Source organism: Gymnogyps californianus, chromosome 10 (assembly GCF_018139145.2).
Source record: "Gymnogyps californianus isolate 813 chromosome 10, ASM1813914v2, whole genome shotgun sequence".
Lineage (NCBI taxonomy): Eukaryota > Metazoa > Chordata > Aves > Accipitriformes > Cathartidae > Gymnogyps > Gymnogyps californianus.
The window spans coordinates 17,843,880-17,857,382 of NC_059480.1; the positions used below are offsets into that span (position 1 = coordinate 17,843,880).

Genomic DNA, 13,503 nt, shown 5'->3' on the forward strand with positions numbered 1-13,503 from the left:
CCCGTCCTGTCCGGCTGCTGGCTCCTTCCCAGCCAGGTGACAACCCGGGAAGCCCGGGATCCATCCCCGGGTTTGGCATCCCACAGCCCCATGCACCCCCTCCCAGGCCTCCCCGTGCCAGGGCAGCGCAGGCTGCCAGTGACGAGCAGGCATCAGCCGAAAATAACCCCTGATGAGCAACATGGCTATTTTGCTAATTATTTCAGTTTTCAATCTCCCGGCGAGGTGACTTGCTTAGGCTAATAATTGCTTCGGTTGGATTTTATCTGGCTAATTAATCAGTTAATAAATGACTTTGCTGCAGGGGGACAGACGCTGCGGCCGTCTCCTTAGCTGGGGACTGGAAAAAAACAGGGAAGGAGCACAGCCCACGGGATTTCCACGGCTCCACGGTGCACACAGCTGCCCCAGCAGCCGTGGGGTGTCATGGGGCAGAGAGCACCAAAGCAGGGACCCCCAGACTGTTGGGATGCTGAGCCATCCTCGGGAACATCTGCAGCAGCCCCTGCCAGGAGGGCACAGCCCTGAGCCCATCTCTCCACTGCGAAGCTTTTGGGACTCAGACGATTTTCCTTGCCGGTACCTCTGCTAGACGGTGAAGCTGAAAACTGGTGAAGGCAACTTGGCAAAAAAAGAAGTCGTCATCTTTGCCACAGAAAACGTGGGATTCCCCTTTACTGCCCAGCCCGTGTTGGTGTGGATATGCTCCTCTGTCAGCAATACTGCAGGTGAGCTGAGGAGAGCTGGTGTGCCAGACTCTGGCTTCACTCACCCTCTGTGCTTCAGGGCTCAGGAGCTCGGCTGGCCCCAGGAAGGGGTTCAGGTGGGAGCGGGGGGCTCTTTTCCTCTCCTGCCTCCTTCCCAGAGCCACCCCAGGCTCCATCTTGGCCCACTTTGGATGTGAAGCAGACATGGAGCATCTCTTGAAGACCTCGGGCACCGCAGCCTCCCTGGGTTGCAAACCTCAGAGGTCACCAGCACTGAACCCCCAAGTGCCCTGGGCACAGCAGTACTGGGGGCTCCAGGTCTCCTTTCTCTCATCCATCGGTTCCCAGGGTGGCTTTTGTGGCTGAGCCATATCAGACCCGGCTGTAAAAGCCCAGCCCCTGCACGGTCCTCTCCTCCTAGCCCCCCAGCAGCACTGGGGGGTCCCACCGCAGGAGCCAGGTCTGGTGCAGGGTGGTAGGAGGGCTTGGGCTCTATAGACAAGCTGTGGGAAGGGGCAGGGGCACCCCAGCCCATGGGGGGCACTGGGAGTCCTCTGTGGGTGTGCAGTGAAGGGCGGGGGGGTCCCAGGTTCAACGGGAGCTGTACAGGTTATCCCAAAGGGCTGCACCGCCATGGAGTAAGGAGCTGGGAGCAGAAGGCTTGCCAGTCCACGTGGGTGTCAGCCAGGTGAGGAGCAGTGGTCAGGTCCTCCTCTGCCCTCGCCACTCCACCGCCAGGCCAGCACACGGGAATGTCATCTGCAGGTCCCCGCGGAGCTGGGGGGAGAGGACAGCTGTCAAACCGCACCGGAGGGGGTCTCCTACTCCCGCTCCCCACCTACGAGGGGCCTGATCCTGGACCATGGCAGCCAAAGGAGAGTCTCCCCTTCATCTGAAAGGGTTCCAGGTGACATTCAATGTGAGACCCAGCCATTCCCCTCCCACTGGCTGCCTGATCCCCTCCCCGGCTGGCTGGACCATGGCTGGCATATGCAAAGTGGCGTCCCCTCCCGGAACACCTCACCTTGGACAACACCAGCTCCTGCACCGTGGTGTTTCCCAGGTCCAGGGGGACGGTTAGCCGCAGTGACAGAAAGAGGTGAGATGCACCTAGGGACGAAAAATGTGGCTCTGGTTATTGCCCTTGAACTTTGGGCTGCGCCAAAGGATCTGATGGTCTCTCCCCAGGATCGCTGGCACAGACACAGGACCTCCTCCCAGGTTAATCATGTCATGGACACCCTACACTGTCAGGAGAAGAACCCTCCACCTGTACAGCAAACCACATGTCTCACAGAACATCAATGCCCCCATATTGAGAGCACGGCAAAAGCAGTGGGGCTCCAGGACGCCCCGCGCTGGACCCTGGAAGCTCAAAGCCACCGGTGCTGGGTGGGTGGTGATGCCCATGGGGCACTGCACTTACTGGTGTTGGATGTGGCAGTGGGGCAGACAGGCAGCGTTGTTGGCAGGTCTGCAGGGGTGCTGAGGGTAACCTCTGGGGTCTGGGTTGAGTCGGTGGCAGGGGAAGAGGGCTCCGTGCCTGGGCAAAGCAACGTTACATTAGTGCTGTCTGCAGAGAGGTGCAGGATACTCCTACAGCTGGGGACAGACCGAGCCTAAATGAAGCCACCTACATGAAGCCACCCAAGGACATGCCCAGCATCCCCGTGGGGATTTGTCACCCTGACCATGCCCTGCCTTCCAGGTGCCCCATGGCTTCACCCACCCGTGGCTGTACTGGGGGTTCCAGATACTGTCAGCGTGCCTGGGGTCAGGCCCACGGTCAGGGTGGAGATGCCAGAGGTGGTCCTGGATGTGGTCCCGGCCAGCTGGCTGGGAGCGGGGGTGCTCCCGGTGACCCTCGTGCTGATAATGGGGGTGGCTGTGGTGTCTGCCAGGGTTGTCAAGGGCTTGGCCAAAGTGGCTGTCGGTGCTGGTGTGCTGGGAGGAGGCACGGTGGGAGGTGAGGCGCTGCTGGTCCCCGGGGATGTGCTGGACCTCTCCGGGGTAAAGGCTCCCATTTCAGGGCTGGAGGGAGGGAGGGCGGCTGCGGTGGTGGAGTCGGTGGTGGGCAGCAGCGCCGAGGCCTCCATAGGTGTTGGGGAGGTAGAGATTGTCGGGGACATGGTTGCTGTCACATCCGTGGTGGTCCCTGCAAAGAGGTGGGAGAATGAGGTGCACAAGGGCTGGCAGTGAAAGGCTGAGACCATGGCTGTGCTGGGGACGGCACAGCATCACCACCACCATGAGCTCCCTGAGGGACCCAGAGCTACGCATCAGCCGTGGAGCACTGGGCATGGGGATTCACTGTCCTGCATAGATCAAACACGCGGATTCCCTGAATGGGCATCAGCAAGGCAGGCCACGTAAATCCCCCAGCCTGACAAAGCAGGAACAAGCCATGGGCATCGCCAGTCTCAGGGCAGAAACTCCTGTAGGCACCAGCACTAAGACCCGTTCCACCACCTGCACCCATTCCTGGTGCAAGTCAGACAAACCCATCCGACGGGAAGAACTGTGCAGGAACTGGTGACCGTGAGGCAGGCTGGAACCGCAGCAGCAACAGTTTACACAAACCTCTCTGCTGCAGATAGTCAGGAACTGATAGCGCCGGGCGTAAATAATGGCAACGGGGGAACGAGTCCCACAGAGGGGGGCCACAGAGGAAGAAACCCCAGCTTGCAGCTCAGGGCGGGTCATTAGAGACGTGCAGTGACCCACGAAAGCTCTGCAGGGGGGTTGAGGGATGTGTGAGGGCCGTCCTCTCTGCCCCCACGGACCCCGTGCCAGGGCAGCGTGCTGTCCCTGGGGAAGCCTGGACATCTGTAACCCTCTCCAAAAGGATGCACAAAACAACCTGGCTGCCCGGGCCTCCATCAAGGAGTGCCTGCAAGGCAGTGGCTTTGAGATGCCAGGCTGGATTCCCCAGTGATCCCAGCACAAATCCGGTGAGTCTGGGGCTCTGCTCACATAGGGGTGGGGAACTAAGCCGCAAGCTGCCGGCTGCTTTCAGCCAACCCCACCAGAAACTCCCAAAGCCCCTGGCAGCAGTTCCCTCCTTGAGCTGCTGCAGGCAACAGCTGGTTAAATAATAATGTGGAGAAGGGCAAAGGTCTGATCCCAGCCCGTGCCCGGGTGGGTGTCTGCCCTGAAGGGCCCCATCTTCACACAAAGGAGGAGCTGTATGTCCACCTCTGCTTCCCATTTAGCAAACAGCAAACAGTACCCACAGCGTTTCGCCCCCCGCACCCCACAGGCGCCTGCTGCGGGCGAAGCACCCCACCACCCCGGGGAACGATGCTCCCCACTCGCCACCTGCCCCACAGAGAGCATCGCATCCCGCTCGGCCCTTACCCAGCGCGAGGTGCGGCACAGCAAGGCCGGCGAGGCTCAGCAGCAGCAGGGGCAGGGGCAGCCCTCCTCTCTGCCCAGCCATGTCCGGGCGGGCAGGAGCCGATCCCCCCCCGCAGGCACCGCTCCGAGCGCTCCCCACAGCCCCGGCACTGGGGTTTCCAGGTCACCTTTGCCCAGCAGAGGAGGAGCATCCAGATGGGTCCTTTTATTCCCCAGGTGTTGGCAGTGAAGGGGGGGCTTCCACCCGACACGGACACTCCCAGAGACGGGCGCAATGCTGAGCAGACATCAGCTGCACGGCTGGACCCAGAGCAGCCACGAGCAGCAGGCAGGGCAGGCCGGCGGGGCCACCACTGCAGCAGACCAGGTCCCTGCAGCCGGGGACCCTGCTGTCCTCTGCCTGCTGAGCGGACGGTGACAACGGAAAAAAGCCCAGGGAAGTAGCTGGGCTGCCTGGGACCGTCCCTGCGCTCCACCACAGGGCTGATGTTTGGTGGTGGCTCCCGGCACCAACGCCCTCGGGAGACAACAGCCCGCTCTGTCTGAGCGCGAGGAACTGGCCAAGAGAACAGGCGGCTCTCAGGAAGGGCGTGCTCCAGGCTGAGGGTTTGTCCCCTGGGCTGTCTGTACAGACATCACTTCCCCATGTCACAGCATGTCATGGCTGAAGCACACCGCTGACAGCTGGAGCCGCTTCCTTCTTCTCAGGGTCAGGGACAAGACCAGCCAGAGGTGCCTGCAGGCACTGGGCCAGGGTACAGGCGCTCCGCAGGCGGACAGGCATGCTGGAAGACTGCCAGGGCACAGCCACCCTGCTGCTGTACAGGTATACTGGGGCACTGCCAGGGCAGGGCATCACCGGGGTACAGGCACTCTGCTGGGGTGCTCTCACGCTGTAGGCATTGGGCCAGGGTACAGGTACTCTGTCAGGATACAGTCGCTCTACTGGGGTACAGGGACACCGGAGGCATGTGCAGGGCCAGGGGCACTGGGGCAGAGTACAGTCTCCCTGCTGGGTTCAGGTGCATGGAGGGGGGTATCGCCAGGGTACAGCTGCAGCCCCAGAGTAAATGCTCCTGGGAGAGCCACCGGGATACAGTCACACTTCTGGGACACAGGTGCCCAGGAAGGGGCTCTGCCAGGGTACAGCTGCCTGGGGGGACTGCCGGGGTACAGTCACACTCCTGGGGTACAGTCACACCCCCGGGGTACAGGCGCACTGCTGCTGCCACAGCTGCACAGCCGGGGTACAGGCGCGCAAGCAGCGCCGCCAGCGCCGGGCCGGGGATGCCCCGCCCCCTCCCGAAGCCCCGCCCCCTCCCAACTACCCACGGCGGGCACGTCCCTACCACACGCCACGCCCCTCCACGCTTTCCCCGCCCCTAGCCCCGCCCTGAGTGAGGCCCGGAGCGCCGCGCCGCGGTACACCGAGGCCCGGGCCCGGTAGCGCCGTCCCCGCCCGGCAGCGTGGGGTGTGAGGGAGCGCCCCGTCCCCGCTGCGTGACGGGGCGGCCAGCTCGGCCTGGGCGCGGGGAGCAGCGTGGGACCCACTCGCCGGCCTGCAGAGCCTGGAGACGCGGCGGCCGCCGCAGGGCTGGGGGCCAGGCCGTGGGCTGGGCTGGGCTGGGGCGAAGTAGCCTGGTGCCTGGCGGGAGCAGGACGGGAGATCCCGCGGGGATTTGTCACCCTGCCCCTGCCCCCCGGGTGCCCCATGGCCGCACTCACCCACGGCGGCACTGGGGGTCTTGGGTGCTGTTGGTGTGGAGGTACCAGGGGTGGTCCCGGCCGTGGTCCCGGCCGGCTGGCTGGGGGCAGGGGTGCTCCTGGGGACCCCCATGCTGGTAACGGGGGTGGCTGTGGTGTCCAGCGGGGTTGTCAAGGGCTCGTCCGAGGTGGCTGTCGGTGCTGGTGTGGTGGGAGAAGAGGCGCTGCCGGTCCCTGGGGATGTGCTGCCAAGCGGCGTGGTCACGGCTGGCCCTTGGCGGGTGCTGGTGCCAAGCATGGTGCCGACCCAGGTGGAGGGGAGAAGAGTAGAGGTGGGGGGAGGCAGCGCGCTCGTTTTGACTCCAAATGAGCTGACAGCCAGGGCTGTGCTGGTCCCCACAGACGTGACAATGGTCGTCTCAGCACAGTTGGGTGTCATAGCCATGGGGGTTGGAGTTGGGGTGCCGGTGGTGAGCCCCAGCTCTGTTGGGGTGCCAGTGGTGAGCCCCAGCTCTGTTGGGGTGGGGTCAGGCTGCACTGTGGTGCTGGCAGGCGACCCAGGAGTGCTGTGGGCTGTGCTGCCGCTGGTCTGCGGTGTGGTGATGCTGGAGGCTGCTGGGCTGCTCCCCTGAGGCGTTGCAGCGCTGGCTGTGAAGGCATCCGTCAGCACCTCTGGGGTGGAGGTTTCAGAGCTGGAGGGAGGGAGGGTGGCTGCGGTGGTGGAGTTGGTGGTGGGCAGCAGTGCCGTGGTGTCTGTGGGTGTCGAGGAGGTAGGGAGAGTCGGGGACACGGTGACTGTCACATCCGTGGTGGTGGTCCCTGCAAAGAGGTGGGAGAGTGAGGTGCGCAAGGGCTGGTGGTGGAAGTCTGAGACCCTGGCTGTGCTGGGGATGGCTTAGCATCACCACCACCATGAGCTCCCCAAGTTACCCATCAGCCGTGGAGCACTGGGCATGGGGATTCACTGTCCTGAATGGATCAAACACGCGGATCCCCTGAATGGGCATCAGCAAGGCAGGCCACGTAAATCCCCCAGCCTGACAAAGCAGGAACAAGCCATGGGCATCGCCGGTCTCAGGGCAGAAACTCCTGTAGGCACCAGCACTAAGACCCGTTCCACCACCTGCACCCATTCCTGGTGCAAGTCAGACAAACCCGTCTGACAGGAAGAACTGTGCAGGAACTGGTGACCGTGAGGCGGGCTGGAACCACCGCAGCAACAGTTTACACAAACCTCTCTGCTGCAGATAGTCAGGAACTGATAGCGCCAGGCGTAAATAATGGTAACGGGGGAACCAGCCCTGCAGAGGGGGGCCACAGAGGAAGAAACCCCAGCTTGCAGCTCAGGGCGGGTCATTAGAGACGTGCAGCGACCCATGAAAGCTCTGCAGGGGTTGAGAGATACAGGAGGAGGGGACCTACGGCTGTAGCCCAAGGCTCACAGGAGGTACAAGCTTCAGGTTTATTCCCTGTGCTTGACTCAACACTGCTCTTGCTTTGTGTCAAGTGCAAGCATTGGGACGGCATTTGCAGTTTTCCAGGCCCGCGATGTCCCCTGGTGATACTGCCATCCCAGTGGGGCCATTTGGTGCTGGTGAGCAGGTTGTAGCAAAGGCAATGAGCCCAGCAGGAACCAAGGTTCAGCAAGAGGGTCCAGCTGGGACCCAGATCTTCTCTGCCCAGACAGACACACGTGAGAGGCAAAAGAAATAAAGCCAAGCTTGTCGCTCCTGTGTTGAGAAGCGCATCCCTGTTCGCTCACTGGGACGGGGCTGAGATGTCGGAGAGCAAACAGCACCCACAGTGTTTCACCTCTGTGGGTGAAGCCACCCCGGCACCACCCACCACCCTGGGGAACGATGCTCCCTGCTCACCACCCGCCCCCGAGATAGCACCGCATCCCGCTCAGCCCTTACCCAGCGTGAGGTCCGGCACGGCAAGGCTCAGCAGCAGCAGGGGCAGGGGCAGCCCTCCTCTCAGCCCAGCCATGTCCAGAGCCAGCACCCCCACTCCCCGCATGGGGACAGATCCCTGGGGGACGCAGGGCGAGGGGATGGTGGCAGCGGGGAATTACGCTGCCGAGTGACGGCTGAAGGTCGCCGGAGCCGCTTCCTCGTTCCCGGGGCAGGGAGGGGAGGCACCGGCGGGCACTGCCCTCCACTCCCGGGGGCCGGTGCTCCGCCGATGTCCCGGCGCGCCCACGGGCGCGCCGGGGACATCGGCGGAGCATCGCCCCCCGTGTGCGGGGGGGCGGTACCAGGTGCTGGCGCCACGCCCCTTTCCCAAAAGCCACGCCCACTGTCACGCCCTTTAAGCACCGCCCCCCTCCCCGGCTTGTATAACACCCGGAGGGCCTCGTGGCTGCCAGGTAGGCATCGGGACCGGGACCGGGACCGGGACCGGGACCGGGACCGGGACCGGGACCGGGACCGGGACCGGGACCGGGACCGGGACCGGGACCGGGACCGGGACCGCAGGGTACCAGCATCCCCCGGCCTCTGGGAGCAGACCGGGGACCGGGATGGGCAAGGCACCGGGAGCTCAGTACGGTCCCGTTTCACCTCGCAGCGGCTGCACGCAACCACGCTGCTCCGGGCACCGGCTCGGGCAGTCCTAAGGATGCAGCGGGGGCAAGGGAAGCGAAAGGCCGAGGCCACGGAGCTGCCACGCGTGTCTCGGAGGAGGAAGGAGGAAGAGGAGGCGGTGCAGGAGGCCCGGCGGAGGGCGGCCCCATCCGTGCGAGAGTTCAAGTACAACAAAAAGCGGGTTCGCCTTGTCTCGCAGGGCTCGGACCTGAAAGATAATGCTCGGTGCATCCTTTACTGGATGTCCCGGGACCAGCGGGTGCAAGGTATGAACCAGCTGGCAGAGGGGGCCGGGAATCGGAGCTCCCATGGGTGGCAAAAGCCTTGGTCCCTTCCCACGGTAGGCCTTGGAGCTGGTCCCCCCTCTGCAGGGGGGATTCCTCTTGCGAAACCCCGGCTCCATCCCCTCAGCAAAGTGTCCCCCCGACACTGCCCCGTGTGCTTTCTCCCCAGATAACTGGGCTTTCCTCTACGCCCAGCGCCTGGCCCTCAAACAGGAGCTGCCTCTGCATGTCTGCTTCTGCCTGGTGCCCAAATTCCTGGATGCCACCATCCGCCACTACAGTTTCATGCTGAGGGGCCTGCAGGAGGTGGCCGAGGTACGGCTGCTACGGGGATGTCCACACTGGGTGGGACAGGGCTCCTGGGGAAGGGGGAAGGCAGATCCATCCCTTCAGCGGATGGTGGTGAAATGAGGTCTGCAGAGGCATGAACCATCCCATAGCCCTTTCCCCTTTGCTGCAGGAGTGTGCAGAGCTGAACATCCCCTTCCACCTGCTGCTGGGCTACGCCAAAGACGTGCTGCCCACGTTCGTGGTGGAGCATGGCGTGGGCGGGCTGGTGACAGACTTCTGCCCCCTCCGCCTCCCCCGGCAGTGGGTGGAGGACGTCAGGGAGCGGTTGCCGGAGGATGTGCCGTTTGCGCAGGTGGGTGCCCACGCTCTGGAGGGGAAAACTCTGGCTGGTGAGACGTGGGAGAAACTTGTCTCCTGCGTTTTGTGCTTGCAGAGATGTGCTGGAGTGACCTGAGCAGGGAGTGTGTGTGTCATGTCATTGGGACCGTTTGCTCCTCCTGCTCATGCCCTCCTCCATGGCTTTGCTTCCCAGGTTGATGCCCACAACATCGTGCCCTGCTGGGTCGCCTCCCCCAAGCAGGAGTACAGCGCCAGGACCATCCGGGGCAAGATCCACGCTAAGCTCCCCGAGTTCCTCACCGAGTTCCCCCCCGTCATTCATCACCCGTATCCTCCCTCCTGCCCGGCAGAGGTACCAGCAGGAGACACCTCCACACCCACTCGCAGCCAGTCCCAGAGAGCTTCACAGCTGCTTCGTGATCCTGGGAGGGGATGGGGACAGTGACCTGCCTGAGGTCATGTGCAGGTGGTGTGGAGATGGGGATACCCTGGGGAAGGGAGGTTCCCGCCGCATTCATTCAATTCCCACATCTCTGCCATGCAGAGCTGGTTAAGAGGAGAAGGCTGGCATGAGCTGGGGACTTGCTGGTTGGGGACATCTGGGGGATGTAACACTCAGGGCAGCCCTGGCTGAAGAGCATCTGCAAATGCACTCATGCTGCTTGGTCGCCACCCAGCCCATTGCTTGGGAGGCCTGTTATTCCAGCTTGCAGGTGGACCGCACCGTGAAGGAGGTGGAGTGGGCGACCCCCGGCACGGCTGCAGGGCTGGCTGTGCTGCAGTCCTTCATCGCAGAGCGGCTGAAATCCTTCAGCTCCCACCGGAATGACCCCAACAAGGCAGCACTCAGCAACCTGTCCCCATGGTTCCACTTTGGTGAGTGTCCCAGGCTTCCCACTCTGCCGCAGGACCGAGCACGGTGGCTTGGACCGGCAGCCTGACTTGCTCCCTCCCCAAATCCCCAGGCCAGGTTTCCACCCAACGAGTCATCCTGGAGGTGCAGAAGCACCGGGGCAAGTACAAGGAGTCAGTTGACGCATTTGTGGAGGAGGCCGTGGTGCGGCGGGAGCTGGCTGAAAACTTTTGCTACTACAATGAGAACTATGACAGCGTGCAAGGTAGCATCCCGGGTCGAGTGGGGAATGCTGGGGGCCGGGCTGGTACCCAACTGGTCACCCCAACTTGGCAATCCCATTTCTGCTAGGAGAGGGGCTGTGGGGGCACTAATGTGCCATCATTTGGTACCTTCTGGTGGTAGGACAGGAGCTGGCAGATGCCCTCTTCAAGGCTGGGGGCTCCAGTAGCCATATTCCCCATCCCTTCCTCAGGGCCCTGCAGGAGCGGGTTGCTCAGCATTGCTCCTCATCTCTCTTGCTCACAGGTGCCTACGACTGGGCACAAACCACCCTGAAGCTCCACGCCAAAGACAAGAGGCCTTTTCTCTACAAGCTGCAGGAGCTGGAGCAGGGGACCACACATGACCCACTCTGGAACGCTGCCCAGGTAGTGTCCCGCATCTCCCACGCAAAATGCTGAGCCTTTTCCCGAGGGGCAGAGGCGAGCTGGCACAGACTGACCCCTGCAGCTGTCCCTTTCTCCCCAGCTCCAAATGGTCCGGGAGGGCAAGATGCACGGCTTCCTGCGGATGTACTGGGCCAAGAAGATCCTGGAGTGGACCCGCTCCCCTGAGGAGGCCCTGCGGTTTGCCATCTACCTCAACGACCGCTATGAGCTGGACGGGAGGGACCCCAACGGCTACGTAGGCAAGCTGCAGGATGGGGGCACGGGGTGGGGGGGTCTTATCTCTGATGGCCAAGGCTGCAGGGGGGCGGGGGGGGGGGGAGGGCTTTCTGCAGACAACCCGGCCCATGCTCCAGGCCGTCCTGCTTTGCACCCACATCCCACCTGCTCTCTGGATGCCTCCGAGCAAGGGGGAGAGCTAACGCTCCGTCCTGCAGGCTGTCTCTGGTCCATCTGTGGCATACACGACCAGGGCTGGGCAGAGCGGGCCATCTTTGGGAAGATCCGCTACATGAACTACGCTGGCTGTAAGCGCAAGTTTGACGTGGGCCAGTTCGAGCGTCGCTACGCCCCCCGCACGCTCTCCCAGTGACAGGCACGGCATGCCTTGAGATTGCTCGTGCCCCTCTATGCTGGGGGCAGACGCACCTTTGCCAAGGTGCCAGCTCGCAACTTACACCCCAGGGCCAGGGATTGCCCCAGACGCTGTTGGAGGGCTCGCTGTAACAGCAGCAAGCCCTGGGGTTTTTCAGGTCTCATTTCTCTGCCATCACCCCCTGCTCGAGCTGCCATGCTGCGGTGCAGGGCCCTCCTGCTGCCACGGGTTTGCTGGCAGCTGCGAGAGCCCATCCTCAGTGTGCCCATGCCTGCCAGAAACCTTTTCTACAACCGCCATGCTCAGGAGTAAGCCCAAGTTGCCATTGCTGCTGCTAACCATAGCTTAGATTTAGGCTGAGCAGGCTTTTCTGGGCAAAAGCCCCCAGAAACTGGCTCCTCATGCAGTGCTGCCTGCGGGGAAGGCCTGCTTCGCCCCATGCGGAGCCAGCACTGTGCTGGGCTTGCACATGCATCCTTCAACAGTTGTTTTAAAGTTTACAGTTTGTATCTCCTGTGTCTGTGGTGTTTATGGGGTGATGCATGACACTGCTGTGAGGGGAGAGCCGGGCTGCATGGGACAGGGATGCAAGCAAGGATGGGGCAGCCAAGGCCATGCCCCTAGCCCCCTGTGCCAGCAGCAAAGGCAGGCTCAGGAAGGGGACAGGCGTTACAGACAGCCCCTTACTCAGTGGCTTGTACCTCCTGCCCCGAGTCCAGTGGGCAGTTTGCAGAGGGAGGCCACAAACCAGGTGGATTAGTCAAGGGGTGGTGACAATAACCCCCTCCCAGTGACATCTGGCAATGCATCACCAGTTGCACAAGTTGCCCCCCCCACTGCTTCCTGCCATCAGCTAGTGCGTCCCGCTCCCTCCCTGCCCCAGGGGCCAACAGACACTGGCAGCACTGACCCCAAGGTGGGGGGATACACACCGTTACCCAACCTGAAACGATGCCACAACACAACCAGGCCCCTTATTAACTTAGTTTATTAGGGACGGCATTTTCATTGCTACACTGTGCAATAATCCCATGGGGAGGGCTCCAGTTGGCAGCCGGGGCAGCCCCTCGTTCTCCCTTACAAAGAGCTCACTGCCTTGGCCAGTTCCAGTGTTACTCATAGCAGTCAGTGCTGGCCAGCAGTGTCAGTGCTGGGCACAACCCTGCCCTGGAGACCTCCGCCGAGTTTGCAAGTCCCACTGCTTCCAGACAAAGTCCAAGACGGAGGGTGAAAACCACAAATAAGCCAAAATCCCTTCCCTCTTCTCTAAATGTACTCAGTGCTTCTAGAAAGGGATGCGGGCAGCCTCTCAGCTGCTGTCCCATGACATTAAAGTGCTTCAAACAAAACAGGGTAGATGGAGGTGTGCTGCTGAGGTGGCTCCAGGGAAGGGGGTGCCAGCTTCGGGCAGCAGTGGGAGGGCTTGGCTTGGGGTTGGGGACAGGCGAGACCAAGGCAGACCAGCGTCTGGCAGCCCCAGGGCTTGCAGAGATGGAGAGCAAGCAGGAGAGCAGCTGCTCCCCTGGGAAGAACAAGCAGAAGCAAGACAGGAGGCGGCAAAAACCCCAGGGGAGCGACTGGGGAGCTGAACCCCCTTTCCTGGGCTAGACCTGGCTTTGTCAGGGTGCTGCAGAGCAGGGGAGAGATGCTGCCGTGCAGCAGCCTGGCTCCCAGCAGCAAGACTTGCAGCCACCCTCCCCGACCAAGCCCCGCAGCCACCTCTCCTGGTCCCAGCCTCCCCCCCCGCCTCCCCAACCCTGCCACCCCTGCAGGGACAGCCCCCGAGGGGTCACATCCCAGCCTCAAGCCAGGGCATGCACTGCAAGAGCCATTGCCCCTAGATGCCTTCTGCCAGTGTATTGCTCCCCAGTCCCTCAACACCCTTCTCGCACATACACAGGCCACATCGTCCTTCCAAACACCCCACTGCCACCCCACATCCCACCCATGCTAAGGTGGTGCTGACCACTCACCTGTGCCATGGGCTAAAGCATCCCCTTGCGATGCAGAGGCACCTCCTCGACTGACCGCTAGCCCCAGGGCACAGAGCCCACCTTGTACCACTGGGTCCAACCCCACGGAGCCGTCAGTCGTGGCAGGCAGCTCTGCATCGGCGAGGG

The 13,503-nt window shown here is 62.7% G+C and overlaps 2 protein-coding genes across 2 annotated transcripts; one reads left to right on the plus strand and one right to left on the minus strand.

Moving 5' to 3' along the window:
- Positions 1-200: 200 nt before the first annotated feature.
- LOC127020315 (mucin-2-like) lies at positions 201-4,195 on the minus strand. Its single transcript, XM_050902829.1, has 5 exons — positions 4,065-4,195; positions 2,437-2,862; positions 2,134-2,250; positions 1,732-1,817; positions 201-1,484 (listed from the first exon to the last, which is right to left on the minus strand). The coding sequence occupies exons 1-5, from the start codon at positions 4,144-4,146 to the stop codon at positions 1,410-1,412; spliced, it is 786 nt and encodes a 261-aa protein (XP_050758786.1). The 5' UTR covers positions 4,147-4,195; the 3' UTR covers positions 201-1,409.
- A 4,038-nt stretch (positions 4,196-8,233) lies between these two features.
- LOC127020314 (deoxyribodipyrimidine photo-lyase-like) lies at positions 8,234-11,892 on the plus strand. Its single transcript, XM_050902827.1, has 9 exons — positions 8,234-8,619; positions 8,807-8,952; positions 9,098-9,280; positions 9,461-9,619; positions 9,945-10,143; positions 10,233-10,385; positions 10,649-10,770; positions 10,871-11,030; positions 11,226-11,892. Exons 1-9 carry the CDS (start codon positions 8,388-8,390, stop codon positions 11,378-11,380), a joined length of 1,509 nt encoding a protein of 502 aa, XP_050758784.1. The 5' UTR covers positions 8,234-8,387; the 3' UTR covers positions 11,381-11,892.
- The last annotated feature ends 1,611 nt before the right edge of the window (positions 11,893-13,503 follow it).